This window comes from Perca flavescens, chromosome 19 (assembly GCF_004354835.1).
Source record: "Perca flavescens isolate YP-PL-M2 chromosome 19, PFLA_1.0, whole genome shotgun sequence".
Lineage (NCBI taxonomy): Eukaryota > Metazoa > Chordata > Actinopteri > Perciformes > Percidae > Perca > Perca flavescens.
In genome coordinates this window covers 4,768,914-4,790,894 of record NC_041349.1, presented here as the reverse complement: position 1 = coordinate 4,790,894, position 21,981 = coordinate 4,768,914, and the positions used below count along the sequence as shown (strand labels likewise).

The following is a 21,981-nucleotide window of genomic DNA, read 5'->3' as shown; positions in this document are numbered from 1 at the left end:
TGCGGCGTGACACTGGATGCAGCGTGACACTGGATGCAGCGTGACACTGGATTCGGCGATGTCAGCTGCCTGAGGTGTCCATTTATATTTTGGCTCCCATGTTAGCTTACACCCTGCCTGCGTGACACGCACGTCTCAAACACGTACCAGCTAGAAATAGAACCAACGCCTATTTTTCACGCGACACGCAAGCGTGTTGGAAGCGTTTCCGGGCTAAATATAACAGGAAAAGATGTCGTTTAGACACAAATACATACTAATAAATGACATGTTGATGTTTTAAAGCCTCTAGGTTTTGATATAAATGCAGATATATAAATGTAATAAAAAAAAAATCGATTTTCTATTATTGCACCTGTTAATACAGAACAAAATATTCTGGAGCCTATTTTGCCGTTAATACTGCCGACGTTGTCTTTGCTGTAATCAGATCAGTATATATTTATGTTTAACATGGTATTTCATTTTATCAATGGGAAACATCTATGTGTCCAGACAAGGCTAGCAGCAGCAGCAGCAGCGCAGCGTCAGACACGTTTCTGGTGTGTAAAGACGTAGAAAAATCCACACAGCTGACACACAACAGAAACGCCTTATGGTAGAGAAATGAACATTCACTTCACGGGCAAGAGCTCTGGTGGACATTCCTGCAGTCAGCATGCCAATTGTACGCTCCCTCAGAACTTGTGACATCTGTGGCATTGTGCTGTGTGATAAAACTGCACATTTTAGGCCTAGTCCACACGGACACGGGTATTTTTATAACCGTGACTTTTTTTACGCGGTTCGGCCTTCCGTCCACACGAAACGCAGTTTCAGGGCCCTGTAACCGAACATTTTTGAAAACTCCGGCCAGGGTGAGCATTTTCAGGAACGCCGGTTACAGTGTTGACGTGTGGACAGTATAACCGGTTTTTTTTGCCTTGCGACGTCAGAGTGTGCGCCGTTATCCGCTGTGTTTGACGTCATATTGTGCGCCGCTAACTGCTTTGTTGATGATTCTTTGCAATAGCTTGACAGCGTGTTTTTGCGTTTTCATGTGGACGGAGATTAATTTTAAACCGAGCCTGTGTGGACGGGTTTTTTTTTTAAAACGGAGGAGAAAAAACTCTGGTTATAAAAATACCCGTGTCCGTGTGGACTAGGCCTTAGAGTGGCCTTTTATTATAGCCAGCCTAAGGCACACCTGTGCAATAAGTCTAATTAGCATCTTGATATGCCACACCTGTGAGGTGGATGGATTATCTCGGCAAAGCAGAAGTGCTCACTAACAGATTTAGACAGATTGGTGAACAATATTTGAGAGAAATAAGTCTTTTGTGTACACAGAAAACAGTCTTAGATCTTTGAGTTCAGCTAAATGAAAAATGGGGGCAAAAACAAAAAGTGTTGCTTTATAATTTTGATCAGTGTATTTTGATATCCATTTTGCCTCTCAATATTAGAGGAGGAGCAACCTCCTCTGCCTCTATGGACCACCTAGAAACCCCATGGGACTCCAGGAGAAGCAGACTGAAGTAGTACCAGATGTGACCATGTCACATTACCAGTACTTTTCTTCTAGTAAGCAAAACACGACACTTAAAGGCTCTGCCTGATATTTGGTTCTAAATAGAATTTTATTTTGTATAAAAAACAAAGTATAGTATATTTTGGGTTTAATACGGCAATATATGCAATTTCTAGTTACAGCATGTTTTCTAAATCAATAGATTTAGAAAACATGAGATTACTTTATTAATTTATTAAGCATTGTGTCCCAAATTCCTATCAAATAAATTTTTAAAAGATTTCAACAGTTGGCAATAACGAACCATAACATGACTACTTGATACTAGAATTTGTTCAATAAGTTTGAATGAAACATTCCTTTATAACAGTGTCCCTAAAAACAACCAACGGACACAACTGCCAGGCCTTGAGATAGTTTCACTGCACTGAAAGATTTATTACACATACATGTGATGTTGAACAAGAAATTACTGAGCATGAAGGCTTCAGATAAAGATCTACAGACCAATAATGTATCTTTTTTAGCTACCTCAGGGCTCTACGCTTATTTTAGAGGCACTTATTCCCCCAGAGCCCCCTTTTTTTTAGAAATCATATTAATGCATTTCGTTTTTAACAATTAAACATACAGAGTAAACAAGATTAATTTAGGTTTAGTGTTCAACTTTAAACAGTTTAGAGTTGCACGCTAATTATTTTTAAAGGGCAACTATTATATAGCATTTTCAGGCTTGTACTTGTATTTTGTGTATGTACTAGAACGTGAGTACATTCTTTAATATTAATAAAAACACTTTATTTTTCTCATACTGCCCATGGCTGCTGCACCTGTATACACCCTCTGTATGAGACGCTCTGTAGGAGCACCTGTCTCTTTAGGCCCCCCTCCCGACAAAGCCCATTCTGCTCTGATTGGCCATGAGTGCTTCCTGGAATCTGAGCTCCGCCTCAGCCTCAATGTTGTTATACTAGTAGCAGCTGGAGCTACTGCAAACAAGCCTTGAGGAACAGTGCCATGTCTTAAACATTGATAAATGCAGCAGCTGGAAACAATCGTAATTTAAATATCACGCCCCAATATATTCTGGGTTTTGAGGCCTCGCCCCTACAATTTACGACATGGCGAGACGTAATCCGGCTGAGAAGCGGCACTTTTCAGAGGTGGAGATTGAAACCCTGATATCTCAGGTTCATTTGCACTAACGTGTGTACTATTTGGCAGCCTGAAAACTGGTATTAAAGGCTGCAGAAAGAATGCGGAATGAAAAGAGATCACTGATGCGGTCAACAGTGTTGCCGTAGTAAATCAGACTCCAGCTGAAGTTTAGCCTATTTAATACATCCTGACAGCAGAGGGGCTGGAAAAACAAGCCAAAATAACTTGGTCAATGGCAGAAATAAATCATTCACTTGAAAGAGAAACAAAAACCTGAGAAATAAATAAAAATGTTGTGCATCGTCATGTTTCCTGTATTGAATATCATTGCCAAACATAACACTATAGGTTATACCTTTTAAAAGTGAGGAATAATATCCTGTCTCCTTCATATAGCCCTCAGTTGGGGCTGTTCTGGACACTGCTCTCTGGGCATCGTGTCATCTGCTCCATCACTACATTTATGGCACCCAGTTTTCCTGCGAGATGTTGTACAGAACCCCCCCAGGCTAAAACAATGTCGCATACCAGCGCACAGAGGTCTTCTTTTAGTTTGTCAGTGCGTTTTGTGGTGTTAGGAATTGTTTTTCTGCACATTTCTGCACTAACTCCAAACGTGCGTACATGTACCCCACCTCCTGAGCTGGCGTAGGATTTGAGCGTGCCGTACGCCAACGTCCATATTGATAAATCTCAAAGTCACCGTGGTTTTGGGTGTACGCCAGGTGTACGCTGGAAATTTGGTGTACGCACTTTTGATAAATGAGGGCCACTGTGTATAAAATAGTACAAGCACAACATCACTATTAATCATAAAACACCTCAAGTTTATTTGAAAATTCTAAAGCAGGGGTGTCAAACATACGGCCCGCGGGCCGGATCAGGCCCGCAAATGGGTTTAATCCGGCCCGCGAGATGATTTTGTAAAGTATAAAAATGAGCTGCAATTTTTCAATAAAAGAAACTGCTGTTCCAATTGCGTCCATTGGATGGCGCAATAGCAATTGGTAAAGCAAGTGCAGCCAGTGCGGATGAGCTACTTTGTTTTGCCCGCGATATTTATTACGGCTTCTACTTTTAACATTATGTGCTTTAGCACCCTCATTGCCCCCAATATGGACGCAGAGTGCAGAGTGTTCCAAGAAAAATGGTCATCCTCCTATTTATTCACGGAAGTGAATGGGAAAGCTGTATGTTTGGTGTGTTCACAGCATGTTGCAGTGCTGAAAGAATATAACCTTCGTTGCCACTATGTGAGTCTTCTTGCCGACAAATATGACAACTTTCAAGGACAGCGGAGAAGAGAGAAGGTGAATGAACTGTTGGCGGGTCTGAAGAAACAGCAGTCTGTGTTTACTCACAGCCGGGACATCAGTGACGCTGCAGTGAAAGAGAGCTACCTCATTGCTAATGAAATCGCAGTGGCTTCAAAACCATTTAGTGAGGGTCAATTTGTAAAAACATGCATGATGAAGGCAGCGGAGATTGTGTGCCCTGAAAAGCGCCAGGCTTCTGCAAATATCAGCCTGACAAGAAACACAGTTGCAGACGGGATTTCCGATCTTTCAGTGGATTTGGACAGCCAGTTGAAGCAAAAAGTAAAGTCATTTATTGTGTTTTCAGTTGCAATTGATGAAAGCACGTACATTATAGAGGTTGCACAACTGGCCATTTTCATCCACGGAGTTGATGACACATTGACCGTCACCGAGGAGGTCGTGGAATTGGTGCCGATGACAGATACTACGACAGCAGCTAATATTTTCACCGCACTCGTCGGCGCGCTGGACAGGGTCGGAGTGGACTGGTCCCGCGCTGTCAGCCTGGATAGAGATGTTGCGCCCTCAATGATCAGGGGAAAAAGCAGAGCGCATATAAGTTAGCAGCAGGTTTGATATTCGCAGGATATTCGTTTTTGACCTACCCCCATTCAGTGTCTTCAATAAAAATCCACTACATTACAAGTGTAGTATGTTGAGGACAGTTTAGGACACTGTATCAAAAAAATAATCACAATGGTATTTGTTGTCGCTACCGATTTACGAGCGAAAACAGCACTTCAATCTACGATCTGGCTGTGGGCTGAGTTAAGGACTGTCTACAAATTACATTGCTCAGGCTGGTGACATAGACTACTGGGATTTTTCAGGAAAGAAATCACCAAAATTCTATAAAAAGACATTTTCTCATTCTGATTGCTGTAGTAGTAGCCAATGGCAGGCTACTACGTACTACAGGTCATATTTTTCTCATATGTCACATTATAGTGAAACAGAATGGAATTAAAAGTTTAAAATATTCACCAAAAACCAACAAAAAGACATTTTCTCAAAACGAGCCAAATCGGTGCTAGCAACACAGAGCTGCTGCAGCTAATGCCGAGAGCTCCCACTCAGCTAAAATGTCAGTTATGGGGGCATAAGATAAAGAGTGCCTTTGTGCCTCTTAAAAGACACAAAATGCAATTAAAATGTCTGTGCAACATGAACAGGGCCATTACATGACAACAAGATGCATTTAGCAACTTTGCCAGCACCGATTCGGCACGTTTTTTTTGCTATCTGCAGTACTCATATACGTATAGCAATCAAGATTAACGTAAAACTTGCCCGGAGTTCTCCTTTAACTACCCTGTGAATATGGCTCTATTTGGAACAAGAGCTTTTCTTCCAAATATGGTAATATTCCGAATGAGCTACGTGCTGATTGGTTTGAGCAAACTACATAGAAACACATGGGAGACTCTCATATTTCAGACACTGCAAAGTTATACATTGTTTATCGGGCTATTCCATTACAAAATTCACTTCTGAAACTTTTTTATGCGAGAAATCAACTATGTAAAGCTCAAATATGGGCCGCTTTACGAAAATGGATGGCTAATTGCAAATTTTGTCCGACTGTGTGTCGGAGTTCAGCGCCGGTGCTGCCTGTGTTGCTGCCTCGCCGCCCGGCCTGCTATGAGGTACTTGGAGCTGGCAGCCCACTGGAATCCATAACCATGCAAAGTCACCGTCTCTTGGGCTAATGACAACCAAATGCCCCTGCCCTGACAGAGCTCCAGGGCCTGCAGCTCCCCTCTTCCTGCTAGCTAAATGCCCTGGGTGTGTGTGAGTGAGAGCGCGGTCAGCGAGCTTGTTACGCCAGCAATCTCTTACCACAGGCTTCAGTTAATCTTTTAATGTGTGTAATTATAATGTGTTGAGTTATTTACGCCGCTTGTCCGCGAGTCCCTTTTGATAGAGCCTGCGGCTGGATGTAGATTTGTAGCTACAAATCACGGATAGTTAGCTTCATTTTCGGCGTCATTCCGAGTATATTTACAGTTTGAATTTCGTCACGCCACATATAGAACATCTAACTAAATGTCTTATAAAGTTAACAACGGTGTCCGATTTTAAATTAATGCATATTTGTGAGGAGTAGGGCATCCATTAGCTGCAACTGTCCCTTCAATCCTAGCTACCTGTGTGGCTACAAATCACGGATAGTTAGCTTCATTTTTGGTCGTAATTCGAGTATATTTACAGTTTGAATTTCGTCACTCCACGTATACAACATCTAGCTAAATGTCTTATAAAGTTAACAACGGTGTCCGATTTCAAATTAATGAATATTTGTGAATTTCAGAGGAATTCTAGGAAGAGCTAGCTAGCTCTCATTGATAGAGCCTGGATGTAGCTCTGAGACTCGCGGACAAGCGGCGTTTATTTCCCCAATCGTTTGTTTAAATAACTCAACACATTATAATTACACACATTAAAAGAGAGAACCTGTGGTAAGAGATTGCTGGTGTAACAAGCTCGCTGACCGCGCTCTCACTCACATACACCGGGCATTTAGCTAGCAGGAAGAGGGGAGTTGCAGGCCCTGGAGCTCTGTCAGGGCAGGGGCATTTAGTTGTCTATTGCCCCAACAGACGGTGACTTTGCGCGGGTATGGAGTGCAGTGGGCTGCCAGTCGTGACGCAGCTCCAAGTACCTCAGAGCAGGCCGGGGTCTGTGAAGGAAGGCAGGCTGGGCGGCGAGGCAGCAACACAGGCAGCACCGGCACTGAACTCCGACACACAGTCGGACAAAATTTGCAATTAGCCATCCATTTTCAGCCATCCATTTTCATAAAAAGTTTCATATTTGAATTTTGAAATGGAATTGATTTGTGACCTAGTTAAAAAGACTTGATCTCAGGTCAGTTTTTGAAATGGAAATGTTCTACCTGATCTCAGGTCAGTTGTGTATTCATGAAATGTCCCTGATCTCAGGTCAGTTGTGTAGCCTATGTAAATGTCCTACCTGATCTCAGGTCAGTTGTGTAGCCTATGTAAATGTTGGGGCTGACAAAGGTTCCGGTTTTTGGGAGGTTGACGTCAACTTCCAGCTTTGTTTTCTGCGGCAGTGTCAAAATATGAGATTTTCATAGTAAAGGGGTGTCAGTGGGATTTTGAGCTTCTATGTATGTCCTATTTACCCACTGAACTGTCGTTATTCAACTATGACAGGGTAAAATCGGTTTTGCATTCTATAACCCCTTTAATCCCATATGGAATGGTAATGCTTGAAAGTTCTGTTTTGTCCGATTTGAGGTACAGTGGAGAACTTTGGTTATACCAGCTGTAATCATCTAGCCTGACAAGCCAGACCCACATCCAGATGTTGGGTCTGGGAACTCACCATTGGCAGGGCTCAATCCGAGGGGGCGGGATAAACGGTTGTCTTTCAAATTCTCTCTGCATGCAATAAGATAGCCCTACAACCAATCAGAGCAACGAAGAAGGTGAAGCTAGTTGATAGATTAAACTTTTGCCGTATCCGGTCGGCAAAACTCTGAACACATCTTCCTTTTTTAAGAATGATTTCTGAGCCGTTCTTTGTTCTTTTCTCAAAGAAAAGCTGAACTCCAAGTCTTCCAGAAGACCTCTGTTCCCAGCAGCAGCAGCCATACCGACTCTATACACGATGTGATTGGCCTGACCAGAATTTGGTTTTTCCAGCTCGCAAGCCAACGGAGAGTTGCTATATCAGGGGTCACCAACCTTTTTGAAACTGAGAGCTACTTCATGGGTATTGAGTCATACGAAAGGCTACCAGTTTGATACACTCTTCTGAAATAACAAATGTGCTCTGTTTGCCTTTAGTTATATATGATTATTAATGATTAATGATACTCATCTATGTGAAGACACTGATCATGTTAATGATTTCTCACAATAATTATCAACAATGACTTAACAAGGTGGGAAACAGATAATATCAATATTCAATTTTCATTTTTAGAACAGGCCTAAGGGCTACTCATGTTAGTGACCCCTGGCCTAGACTGACCCTGGCTGCAAAATAAATTTGCTGCCACTAGGGTGCGTCTAGATTTCTAGGCTAGTAATCCTCTAGATAGAAGGTCATCTTGGACTTAAATTGAAGCTTATAAACTTGAAAAGTTTTTTATTTGAGGCAGTGATATGTATAATAAAATGCTGGAAAATTATCACTTTTGATGACAATTTGTCAGGCGGACAGACATGTTTTTTGTCTTTTGGGGTATGTTGAGGGTGATATTGACAGCAAAAAGGCAGCAATCCCCATAATCTTTTTCTGCTAGTTTCCCCTATGTGTCAGGATACACCATGCAAAAGTGTAGGGTTATACAACCATTTTTGTAGCTGCAGTACCTTAATATTCACAATTACATCAGTCCGCCAAAATCTTTTCCCAAAAAGGGTGTTTTTTGGCCCCGAGACCAAACGGGGTCGGGTTGGGGGTGATCGTTATCAACTTGTGATGGCCCAAGGTGTAAGATAACAGGAAATAATAGTGAAAAAAAAGGTAGCATAAAACATCCTGAGGAGTGGACCTAGCTAAGTGTGTATGTTCTTAAAAAGTCTTCACTGCTGGGCTCTGTATCATATGTAGTACTGTAAATATAGTTGTTCTAAATGTCTTGATATTTACATTTCCTGCATGTTGGCAGAATCATTTTTTTTTTCGAGCCTGTATTTGAACGCCTCACTGGGAGTTACAGTTTCTTGTAGATCACGTGACACTGGAGGGGCCCTCCCTTTCCTCCTCCCTCTGTGCAGAGGAGGCGACTACCCATTGTGTACATGTAGTTTAAGCTCTTGCAGCTGTCTGGGCAGGTTCTGGTGACGGAGAGGAATAACAGTTTTGTTCTCAGTCTCATTAGCAGTCTGCTGCCATGGCTGCATTAACATCAGCACCACATGTGGCTTTCTTCATGTTATTTTGGATACTTTCTCTGGCTGCAGGTGAGCTGTTTTTGTGTGTTTGTGGGGGGTGGGGCGGGGGTTAATGACGTTACATTTTATTTATGTAGGCCTATGTATATGTGTGTATATATCTGTTTATGTCTATATATATATATATATATATATATATATATATATATATATATATATATATATATATTCATGTCTCAACTTCAGTCGTGTTGTATTCCCACTAAGTTTATATGTGTGAATATGTGTGTTTTATACTATTTTTCGTCTTTGTGGAGCACCTTGCTGCAAACTTGTTTGCTTTTATAAATTAAAATGAAACCAATAACACGATGTTGTAATATGCTTCGGCCTGATAGCAATCATTCTCTCGCTATCACGGAAAATCCATCTTGTCTGAATTGTGGTACAGCGTCAGAGGAGGAGCTTCTCAGAGCTCCAGGCGTGGTTGAGGGGTGTGTGATGGCCGCGACCATTTTATATCTATGGCTGCTGTCGGTACACGATCCGTTCTGTCTGCACGGTCCGTGCAAAAACTGTTTTACCGAGGATACGACCGGGACAATCTGTTCCACGCTAGCCTATTCCCCAGCGGGAAGCTAACGTTAGTTCATAGATATAAACACTAGATGTCGCCTGCTGTTCATTGGAACGAATGCATCAACAGAGCCGCCATCTTGGAACAGGGGAGTCACTCCTCTTTAATGCATCAGCGTCAATGTAGGCAAAGGGCTAACGGAAATAAAATCACCATAAATCCTCAATCTCAAGTGATTTTCTAGTTTTTGTGGTTTGTTCCACATATCAGACATGTATTTATGATCGAGTTCAGAGAAAATGTAGGCTTTTGATATTAATATCTACTTTGTTTAAAATATAATGCCTAGTGATTGTAAACCTAGGTTTAGTAGTCCCATTCTTCCACTTCACACTGCTTCCACTTAAGTAAGTTTAAGATGAACTATCGAATACAAAACAAATAAACTAATCAATGTGTTAATACAAAGAATATTTATTATGATTGGTTCACAGATCTGAGTCCAAATGGAAACTTCACCCTTCTGAACTAAGAGTTTCTGTTTCAAAGTGAAGTTTAAAACAGACTGAAATGTCCAGGCTCACTCCTCCACGGTTTATTTCTGCATGTAGTTATTTATTTAACGAGACTTAAAGTCATGTTTCGTCGTCCACAGTCCGAGTCACGCCAGACTCCCTTTAGGAAACCTGTGATTTAAACTTCAGCAGGCTGTAACAGTCCGCTCTGCTCAGTACTTGTTCTGGTTCTCCCGGGCTTCCCTTCCCTCCCGTGGACCCAGCAGTACAGCCCGGGCCTCCAGCTGCGTGATGTCGGTTTTGGCGCCCAGAAAGCGGTAACTGAGCTCCAGATGCTGCAGCCGCAGACAGTCTCTGCTGCCCCGCTGTAGCTTCTCTCTGTCCGCCTGCCGCCGGCAAACTTAGTGGAATTTACCGCCGAAATCGACATACAGGTCGTCCTGCACTACGTGTAAGCTGTGGTTTTGTCCGGGGAAAGAGACGCTGCCGCCGGCCACGGAGCTCTCCGCCTCCCGCTGCCGCCGGAGTCCAGATTGCTGGTCGAAGGAGCCATATATCATAAAACACATTGTCACCTGTTACATGTGTCACAAACCGGCTCATGGCCTGTGGCAAAGAATGAGGGGACACCAACAAGTGTAGGCCAATCAAGAAAATGCTTTATTGTAAACCAAAAATATTAACTATAAACAAAGAAAAAAGGAATGAGGTGTGAAAATGTCATAATGTAAGGTGTCTGTAAAGTGCATGGATGAGTGAGTCTGTGTGTGTGAAAATGACGTGATGAGTGGAAACTAAGTAAAATTAGAAAGGAACAAACAAAACAGGATCATACCTGGAGGAGCAGAGGTAAAGAGAAAAGTGATTAGAAGCGGCTTAAATAACCTGAGCCCAGGTGGCTCCAATCACTACCGACCCTCTGGCTGCAGGAGGAACCACCCCTGCACTGCAGAGGCGGGTGTCAGTACCCGATCCGTTCCACCGGCACGATCCGTTCTGCGCATGTGCAAGATGACACGTATGCCATGACGTAGGCGCAGATGTTAATGCTGTGTTCATGCCACCTCGTCGGTGGCAGTCTGTCAGTACCCGATCCGTTCCACGCTAGCCTCCACCGGGATAGCTAACAGCTAATTCGGCTAACCGCTAGCCGACAGCTAGATTCAGTCTAAAATAACGCATGCGCAGAACGGATCATGCAGGCAGAACGGACAGCTAGATTCAGTCTAAAATAACGTTAAGTCAAACATAATGGGGAAAGCAGCCTACAGCTAAATTAAGACTTTACAGTAATAACAATAAAGACAAGTATTGAGTGATTGTATTTTAAATGAGCACAAGTAAAGTAGAACTGACGTAACGGCTGTTATGTTATCGTTTATTTTCAAGTTTGATTTTAAAGTTATTACATGCTGTCTCAGCTAGCGGTTAGCCAAATTAGCTGTTAGCTAAAATAACGTTAGCTTGGCTGTCGACCGGAAGCGTGGAACAGATCGTCCAATGTTGTAAATCCTCGTACAACAGCGCATGCGCGAACATTTTGCGCATGTGCAGAACGGATCGGGTGTCACTACCCAAAGTGAGTAGAGTGCAGGTTTGAGTAGCGCATGCTCAGATTTAAACGGTTTACGGCATAACGTGTCTTACTGAAATTTGTGAAATCTGTAAAATAATAAACTTTTCTCTTTACATACAATAACAGAAGATGGAAATCATTTCAAAAACGTTTTAGCTCTCTATAATTGTTAGATTGCTAACGTTAATTCTTCCATTAATAATTAATGCAAAACGCCATTAGCATCTAGTAGGCTACTTGTCGCAAAGTGACGCATGCGCAACTCACATCTGCACTCGTCGCAAAGTGACGCATGCGCAACTCAAATCTGCACTCTACTCACTTTGGGTAGTAACATCGGGTACCGACCAAGGGGGTAAGCTTCGCTTCAGAACTCGAACCTCCTATGGTGCCATTTTGTTGCTACCTGGCAATCACCTGCCGTTAGCATTCCACTGACTAGCATTCATTTTGATGTCACTTGACAGCGAATAACTTTACATCTGAAGCGTTTTTAAAGACTCTATTTGTCCGTTGTTTATTTCTAAAGAAACACGACAATGTGTTAAAGGCTCCATTACCTTGTACCTCACGTTATGGCTCCGTAGCAGTTTTTATAACAATAGGCTAACGATTGTGTCACACAGTAGAGGAATTACTGTATAGTACAGGAGAAGCTCGCAGGCAGTTTCGACTTACATGAGCTGTTTAGGTTTAATTACTAATGTTAACTAGCATGTTAGTTAGCAATAATTAGCCTGTGCTTATGTTATCTCCTTACATATACCTGCGCTCTGTGTCTCTGTAAGATTGGGAATGATTGAGATTTCTCTTGGCACAGCTACCAGAAGACTTACAACTTTCAGACAGGTTGCTCACATCACATCTACGTTGTCTCTGTCAGTTGGAGGCTGCTCAGTAAAGCAAGAGATCACCGGAAAAGTGTTTCTAATATCCTTCACTGGTCTCCGTCCAGAGCAACGGGCTCTGTTGGTCCATTATATACTGTCTATGGTACCGATGTGTTCAAAACAATAATGGTGAACATGATAGACAGATCAGATGGTTCATCCAATCACCTGTTAGGTATTTTTTTTTAAAGTACCTGCCCTTTTACAAAAAATTTCTGTGTAACACACCCTCTGGCGTGTCTTACTTATTTTAAATGTACTTTTCCTGATAACGTTGTTATTCTATCTATGGTTGAACCATAAATAAATTTCCTTGATCATGAGCCCAATGAACGCCTGCGATATTCTTTTTCCCACTATGGCCACGGCAAGACCCGCCCTTCAGTAGCATTCACACACTACTATTGGCCAGGCGTCCATGCTTACATGTACAGGTCCTATCTCCTGACCAATCCCATAATCTTAACCACTCGAGGTCAAATGCCTAACCCCAACCAATCGAGCTGCTTCGTAGGGCGGGTCTTGGCGTGGCCATAGTGGGATTCGTAATTTTGCTGAGTGCCCCTCCTTCATATCATAGGTGGAAATCGCGGGCGGTCAGGATCTACCCCATCAGAAGGTTGCCCCATCCCCTCTAAAAAAATACATAAATAATTAGAAACCAAAGTTTGTATATACTTAAATCATTTTGTAAGTAGTAAAACAATATTAACTGTGCAAAAAATGTGTTTTAAGTTTTAAGAGCATTTTGAACTCCAAACGGAAAGATCTTTATATCATTATTTACTTCATTTTGATTGTTCGTGAAGATTTTAAAGGGGTGATAGAATTATTATATAGGGTGTTTCACACTGTTCCTTAAAGGTGCTCTAAGCAGTGTTGGGTGACGTTATTATTGTTGACGTTCAAAGTATTTTCAAACAAAACGAGACTAGCTCGCCCCTCCCTCCTCCTCATCCCGTCTCCTCCCCCTCCCTTCTGTGCTTCAGCGAACTAACCCCCACCACAAATCCTTCTTGTCGGTTATTGGCTGAACGCTGGAACACAGTTTGTTATGTTTTGTGGTGAAGGTTGGCCTCTTTGTTTTTGTTGGCGTGTGTGGACCCTGGGCTGTCTACAGAGACCATGTTTTTTCAGTGTGTTCAGGGGACCGGCAGCTCACGGATAGTGAGGAGATGTTTGCTGTATGTGACAAATGTTGTAGTCTAAAAACGCGAGACATCGCTTAGAGTACCTTTAAGATCTCCCAATAGGGTATGTAACATTGATTGGGCTGAAAATGGCCTGTGTGCTGTTCTATGCTGCCTAATTCATCCCTGCGGAATGGCTCTATTTCAAACGAGAGGTTTTCTTCCAAATATGGTCTGCTCATGAATATTTAGATGAGCTGCAAGCTGATTGGTTGAGCGAAGCACATATACACACACAGTGGAGATGAGACTGCAGGTCTCATATTTCAGACACTGCACTGGTATACATTGTTGTTCTGCTATTTTCATTACTAAATTCACTTCTGAGACTTTTTTATGCAAGAAATCAACGATGTAGAGGTCAAATCTGGGCTGTTTTACGAAAATTGATGGCTAATTGCAAATTTTGTCCAACTGTGTGTCTGACTTCAGGTGCTCAGCAGGCTAACGTGACTGCGGCCGGTGCTGCCTGGGTTGCTGCCTTGCTGCCCAGCCTGTCCTTTCACAGACCAAGGGTACACTTTAGGCATAACTATAGCATATTTATTAAGGCATAACATAGGCATTTATATCACAGCTATCCTAAGGTGTTACAAAGCTAACACTCAATTTAATGCATTTTGTGAATTTGAAGGGTCTTGTTAGGATTAGCTGCTAGCTATCATTGATAGAGCTTCATCCAGCTCACCGCGGGATCTATCAATGAGAATCGCAGACAAGAGGCGTTTATTTCCCTGATCGTTTGTTTAAATAACTCAACACACACATCCATTATAAGATTAACTGGAACCTGTTGTTTTTCAAAGTTATAATGCTCTACAAGAGATTGTGGCCGTAACAAGCTCGCTGCCCGCGCTCTCACTCACACACACCGGCCATTTTGCAGGAAGAGGGGAGGGAGAGCTGCGAGCTGCAGGCCCTGGAGCTCCGTCAGAGCATCAGCATTTGGTAGTCCAGTAACCCAGAAACGGTGACTTTGCACGCGCGTGTATGGAGTGCCGCAGGCTACCGGCTGTGACGGAGATCCATCTAGCTCAATGTTTCTCAACGGGGGCGGTACCGCCCCCCAGGGGGCGTTCAGAAGATGATGGGGGGGCGTTGGAAGCAATATTTTGTAAAGGGGGGCGTTGAGGTGCCCTTGGGGGGCGTTTGTTTGAAAGCTAGTTTAAACCAAAGATTCACAATAATACATGTTTACATCCTAACTTTTCTGTGCTTCTGTCAGCTTTGTTTGGCGCAGCTCCGTGCTGCCTTCATGGAAACGGGACGTAAGAGCATCATCTTAAATGAGCTCTGTAGCTACTAGTGAAGCTGCGTTCAGATAAGAAAAGAAAAAAAGCAATCGCCGCGACGTCCTGTTGTATTCTTTAACCCCCCAACCAATGTAGCACAAGTACACTATATTTCAAAGTAACAGTTTTTCGTCAGATGGTTTATAGAACACAATTTTTCCTACTGTACCTGAATGCAGCTTCAATTCACGGAGAAAAAGAGAAAGAAAAGAGACGTGCGAGAGAGATTGACTGTGCTTTGTTGTTTGGCAAACATGTAGCTGTTCCATAAACTCCCGGCCAGTTGAGGACTTGTGTTTGGTGTTTTAAAACTTTCTTATGGAAGCGATAGAGGCGATGTCACCGTTTACTGTACGGGACTCTCACACACCTCCACAAAACACAGCGCGATGTGGGGTTGCATTTTCTCCAAACGTTTTTTTCTGCTATTTACTCGCAAGACAGGCGATAGCAAACCTAGACTCTTCTAACCCTAAACGTCTGTGTACGTGCGTGCGTCTTCTCCTTTTACCCTTTGATAAGTGCCAGTTTGTTTTCCGTTGGAACAATTCGATTTTAGATTTGAATGAAAACTAGATATGAATGTTAAATTGCTAGCTGTTTCTGATTGGCTACTGTTAGTGTTTGTAATAATAATAATACATTTTATTTAAAGCGCATTTCATGAAACCCAAGGTCACTTCACAAACAAAAAAGGACATTCAAATTATAGTCATCTTCTAAAGGTGCTGAGGTTCACACCAGGGACATGCAGCAGGCCTTTTGATAATACCTATTTATAGTTTGAATGTTATCTAGTCTTGGCTAGATTGGCTGCTGTTATTTAATTTGAATGTCAAATGGTTGCATTTTCTTTTTAAAACCTGTAAATATATATAATTTCTATTCACATGGCTTTTTTGCTACCTGGGAAACTAATACATGTGTTGTTTTGTCATTCAATTTGATTTTTGATTATTTTTGATAACAATAGTAACAACAATAATAGGCCTATATTAGGGCATAATCATTAATATTCGTGGCAATTAACATACATAATATTTGATGGGGGGGCGTTAGGGACCTGGATAATGGATAGGAGGGGGGCTGGTACAAAAAAGGTTGAGAACCACTGCTCTAGAGTCCTAGAGAGAGAACCAAAGAGTCTCCTCTTTTCTTTCTGACCACGGATCTTTAGCAGGAGAAGTTCACCCTCTCCTTGATCTCATGTTGTTTATGGAGAAGGAGAACCAGGAAATGAGTCGGGGGGGAATGCAACGCTACCGAGCCACGGCCGAGCAATAGTTACATTTTTGAAATATGTGAAAAAGCCGTTTACAAGCAAACACATTTACAAAAAACAATGCTCATTACAGGTTTGAATATTAAGTGCTGCCTAATATTCGTTTGAATATCAATATTTTTTTAAACATTCGAATAACGAAGTTTGGAGTCAAAGCCCTACTGAACTCCGACACACAGTTGGACAAAATTTGTATTTCTCGCATAAAAAAGTCTCAAAAGTGAATTTAGGGATAAAATAGCAGACAAACAATGTATAAAATGTCTGAGATTTGCGCGACCTAGATTCACAAGACAAACTGGTCCCAGATCAGTGGCCTATGTAAATTTTGGGGCGTTGGTAGAGCCAAATAAGGTAGGAGTTGACGTCAACTCGGTGGTTCGTTGAGATTCACCCGTTTTCAGAAGCAGTTTCAAATAGTGAGATTTGCAGAGGAAAGAGGTGTCAATGGGATTTAGAGGTTCTATGTATGTCCTATTTACCCTCTAAACTGTCTTTATTCAACTATGACAAGGTAAACTCGGTTCTATCTTAAACTTCTATCACCAAGTATCAAAAAGTAATAAAATAAACTTTTTCCATTCTCCATTGTTCAGTCTCCCTATGACTTTCACAGTGTTGTTAAATGTGTGAAAAGGTTAACGTTGCTTGTGTGTCTGCTTTGGCTGCTCTGTGCCACCTTCTTGTCCCAAATAGTACAGCTTCCTGTATTATCTGCAGGTGAAAAGTAGCACCACACCACCCCCCGTTTCTTTTCCACTGTTCTCTGCAGTGCTCTCTTTTCCATTCTCTCTCTTATGTTTGCTGGGCTAGTGGTAGGCTCTGTCACAAAGGTTTACAGTCACACTTTACTGGAACACGGGCCAGCTTCAACAATATACAAAAGCACTGAATATGTTTGGATGGGAGGCAGCTACCCACGTTTTGTGTAATGTCATTTTATTATGGATATTTTTCAAAGGAGTCGATACCAAATTAATAACTTGTAAGTATTGATACCACCGTATCGATCGGCCCATCCCTAACCTATATACAGTACTCTGGTTGGACTTGTGGGAGAGATCTATTTGTATCATGAACCCACTGTACGCCATGGGTTCGTCATGTCATTTGAGACGGAGCGTTGTGATTGGCTGAACTGAACCACAGCAGAATAATGACTGATGTCCGATAAAGTGAATCAAACCTCTGTGAAGTGAAGCAGAAAGTATCTTTGGTATAAACTGAACCTGAGTTGATCATAAATCATAAAACTAGTTTTTACGTGGCCGGGTTAGCTCAGTTGGTAGAGCAGGTGCACATATACTGCAGCCCTTTGCATGGCATTCCACCTCTCTCTCTCTCTCTCTCTCTCTCTCTCTCTCTCTCTGCCTCTCTCTCTCTCTCTCTCTCTCTCTCTCTCTCTCTCTCTCTCTCTCTCTCTCCCCCTGTTCAATTCAATTTAAAGGCCTAAAATGGCCACAAAAAAAAAACTGGTGTTAATAACAGCAGCTTTCTGACTTTGGCACATTTTATTTTTCATAAGCAACTTTCTATAATAAAATTCCTGATTTAGAACTATTTATCTGATGATCTTAATAAATTATTATTATTATTATTATTATTATTATTATATGAATGTAAGTAACTTCTGTATTACTGACTGTTGCTTCCTGCTTTTCTCTGTTTTTTTTATGTGTTTAGACCCTCAAGAGGTGGAGGTTGGAGAGGACGTCCCTCTTCAGTGTCAGGCTCCCAGAGGTGCTCAGATTGAATTGTTGGACTGGATCAGACCAGACCTAGAGTCAGCTGGTTACATCTTCCGGTTCATACCAGGAGAGTCAACCACGCGAAACCAGCACCCCTTATATCGTGGTCGAGTGGACCTGAGAGATCCAGAGACTAAGGATGGAGATGTTTCTGTTGTTCTGAAGAATGTTGGAATCAACGACACCGGAACATACCAGTGTCGAGTTTTAATCAGTGGAGGAGGACCCTAAACTCTACAACACCATCCAGCTGATTGTCTCAGTCCCAGGTGAGTTTGTAGACTTGAGTCTCTGTAGAACTAATGGGATATCTATTTTAACACATTATGTTCTTGAGAGGGCAAATGTACAAAGAGATGAATAATAATACTTGTACGTATATCTTTTCAACATAAACATGTCTTTTAACTGACGGCCAGGAACTAATGTAGACGAGGGCCGACTCTGGCGTCGCCTCCAGTCGACTCTCGTCATCTCTAGTCGCCTCCAGTCGCCTCTCGTCATCTCTAGTCGCCTCCAGTCGCCTCTCGTCATCTCTAGTCGCCTCCAGTCGCCTCTCGTCATCTCTAGTCGACTCCAGTCGCCTCTCGTCATCTCTCGTCGCCTCCAGTCGCCTTCAGTCGCCTCTCGTCATCTCTCGTCGCCGTTGTCTTGGCCACAACTTAGCACACATCACAGACTCCAGCCGACAGCTAAGTACCACGTACGTTGTGCGCCTGCGAGAGAGGAAATAACTCTCCATACCAGCAGGCGGCAGTAATCTATCTTAATACATCCATGTAATCTATTCCTCATTCAACAAGGGAGACTGGATACCGTTGCTATGATACCCACAACAAACAGTGTTTTCTCTCAGTGGTGTGATGAAGCACAGAAGAGACGGGGGAGACGTGATGGGGAGGATGGAGGAGCGAGTTAGCCTCCGTTTTGTTTGAAAATACTTCAGACGTCAACAAGAAGTAACGTCACCCAACACCGCTTAGAGCAGCTGTTAAATAAACATTCTTTAACAAGTAGTTATGTATATCTTGTTGTACGTTTGCCATCTTATGGACATAAAAATATTTATTCCAATCGTTTGAACCTGTGTGTTTTTAGAAGGAACATTCAAACATCATTTTCCACCAGCTCTGACCAGTTTTGACAACTCTCTGTGTGTTGGATTGATCCAATTCAATTGTTGAAAAATAAAACCAAGCTATTTAATCAGATTAAAATTTGCTCAAAGATTATAAGACTACCTGTAGCTCACTCCTTTCAGGAGGTTCAAATAAAAGTATGCTCAGACTGGCCAGAAATATTTCAAATGACTCTTCACATGTCTTGCCCAGAGAATATCAGCTTCAGCCTTCAAACAGACACTTTAGAGTTCATTCTTTTAATCGCATCGGACTTAAAAACTCTTTCATACATCAATCTACATTAAATCCAGTGCAATATTTATTTCAGGGATATACATCTCCAAGACTTTGTCTGTGTGTTGTTCATGTCATGTTCTGTTGTTATATATGTTTTCTGTACATGTTTTCTTTGTTTTCCTACTTGGGAGTTGATGTCATTTGTGGTAATGTTTCATGTATATCTGTTGGTGTTATTAATCTCATGTATGTTTGATGTATGTGTATGTCCTCTTTTGTAAATGAGCTACCCCGGGATGCACAAAGAATTTCAGCCTTGGCTGACAATAAAGTCGTATCGTATCGTGTTGTATCCGATGAGATGAAAAATGAAAGGAGCCTTGGGTGTGCCTCTCTCGTTTTTAAGCTGAACAGTCAATCTGTTTGGCTGACAGTGGTCAACGCCGAAGGATGACGTTCGGCGGCGGGACACACCACACACACTAGGGCGCCGGTCGCTCACCGTCGGCCCAAACCGATCGTTTATTAAGTTAAAAATGTAAGTAATAAAACCTGTTACTCAGAACAGGAAGTCTCTCGTTAGATGAAGTGTGCGGCTCTTTTATTTGATTCAGGATCAGGTTTAACCAGCGGAGCCGTACAGGGTGTGGCCCTGCCTCTTCAGAGTGTACGCCACATACACGGCGCTCGCCGTCTTCTTCCTAGCGTGCTCAGTGTAAGCTGACGGCATCACGACTCCCGTTCTCCAGGAACACCTTCACCCCGGGTCTCCTCATAGATCAGACCAGAGACTCACTTCTCTCTGCTGTTGGTGATGTGGTGACTTTACGGTTTCTTCTAACGTTACTCCTGTATCGCTCCGTGATTCCCCAAACTACGGAGTGGCCCGAGGCCCAAATCACAGAACACACATGCAATAAATGCGCTTAAATAAAAAACAGTGTGGCGCTGCAGTCGGTCATTTCATCACATCACAGTCTTATAAACTGTTGACATTGTGGGGATTAATTCCTGACTCATGTGTTTTTTTTTATCTTCAGGTCCTCCTGTAGGCCTCATCGTTGGTGTTATATTATTATTATTACTGCTTCCTGTAGCTGTTGTTGGTGCAGTGGTTGGTGTCTGGAAGTGTAACAGACCAAGACGTGATATAAAGAGAACAGGTCAGTCTGCTGATGGTAAAGCATCGGCCGTTCAGTTCATCTGGCTGTTTGTTTTTTTCCCAACCAATCTCTTCCCTCTAGGAGAAGCAATGCAGAACTGTTGAAATAACAGGACTTTTTATTATGAATAATTGTTTTTTATTGTTTTTCAGTTGTGATGGAGGTACCAGGGCTCCCTGGAGATAAGGCCATTCTGCGATGTCAGACTGATGATTCCTCCATCAGTGCTGTAGAGTGGAGCAGAGCTGACCTGAAGTCAGGTAACATCCTCTCATACAGAGAAGGATGGTTGGTTCCAGGCTACCCTCATCCTGACTATAAGGAGGACAAGGTGCAGCTGGTGGACAGAGATCTGAAGAAAGGAAACATGTCTTTAGTTCTGAGGAATGTTAGCACCTATGACAAAGGAACATACGAGTGTCGAGTAACATCACGTGGTTCAAGATGGAAAAATATTCCCTTCCTCCCCTCTGAGCCAATCAGAATCATCCATCTGCAGGTTACAGAGCGAGGTGAGTGAGTCTCTCTCAGTGAGTGTTTCTGAGTATCAGGTTGTAGCTGCAGTTTCTAACATCAGAGAGGATGAAGACTGCTCCTCTATCACACATTTACTGACTCTGATGTTTAATCAGCTTCAGGTTCTCTTGTTAGAAACTCCTCTCCTGTAGGCTGATACGGTGGACTGGCAGCAGGTGTTCTGCTTCTTGTAGCTCTTGTTGCAGTGGGGGGTGTCCTGATATATAAAATATGTAACATAAGATCAGGAGCGCCTGCTGATGATGATGATGAAGGATCAGCCGTTCAGTTCATCTGATAACTCCCAGAGCTCTTAACACCTGACTGTTTTCTCATGTGTTGTAAATATTCAACACTTTTTCTTTCTGTAGATGTGTGTGGAACTCTGCTGTTTGTTTTTCCCAACCAATCTCTTCCCTCTAGGAGAAACAATGCAGAACTGTTGAAATAACAGGACTTTTTATTATTACTAATTGTTTGTTATTGTTTTTCAGACCTGATTGAGGTAACGGTGAAACCTGGAGAGGATGCCATTCTACCATTCAAGGCTGATGATTCCTCCATCAGTGCTGTAGATTGGACCAGAGCTGACCTGGAGCCAGATGACATCCTCTCATACAGAGATAAAGGGTCGGTTCTAACCTACCCACATCCTGACTATAAGGAGGACAAGGTGAAGCTGGAGGACAAAGATCTGAAGAAAGGAAACATGTCTTTAGTTCTGAAGAAAGTTAGCACCACTGACCAAGGAACATACAAGTGTCGAGTAACATCACGTGGTTCAATGTGGACTAATACTCCCGTCCTCCCCTGGGAAACAACCAGAATCATCCATCTGTATGTTATAGATCCCAGGTGAGTGAGTCTCTCTCAGTGAGTGTTTCTGAGTATCAGGTTGTAGCTGCAGTTTCTAACATCAGAGAGGATGAAGACTGCTCCTCTATCACACATTTACTGACTCTGATGTTTAATCAGCTTCAGGTTCTCTTGTTAGAAACTCCTCTCCTGTAGGCTGA

General features: G+C 42.4%; 3 protein-coding genes across 5 annotated transcripts in view; 2 read left to right on the top strand and 1 right to left on the bottom strand.

Annotated features, from left to right (window-relative positions):
• Positions 1-21,981, top strand: part of LOC114546120 (low affinity immunoglobulin gamma Fc region receptor II-like) — a 1,096,214-nt gene that overhangs the window by 77,471 nt on the left and 996,762 nt on the right. The window lies entirely within an intron of this gene.
• The window catches only part of LOC114574050 (uncharacterized), a 257,231-nt gene that overhangs the window by 37,899 nt on the left and 197,351 nt on the right, over positions 1-21,981 (bottom strand). The window lies entirely within an intron of this gene.
• LOC114574047 (butyrophilin-like protein 2) overlaps positions 8,747-21,981 on the top strand; it is a 42,903-nt gene continuing 29,668 nt past the window's right edge. For 2 of the 3 annotated variants that reach the window (XM_028606340.1, XM_028606341.1), the window contains exons 1-4: positions 8,748-8,927; positions 17,864-18,197; positions 20,327-20,449; positions 20,602-20,961. In XM_028606340.1, the coding sequence (XP_028462141.1) occupies positions 20,607-20,961 (355 nt within the window). In that variant the 5' untranslated portion in view covers positions 8,748-8,927; positions 17,864-18,197; positions 20,327-20,449; positions 20,602-20,606. Of the gene's footprint in view, positions 8,928-17,863; positions 18,198-20,326; positions 20,450-20,601; positions 20,962-21,981 lie in introns of all 3 variants that reach the window. The other variant, XM_028606339.1, reaches the window with a different exon arrangement.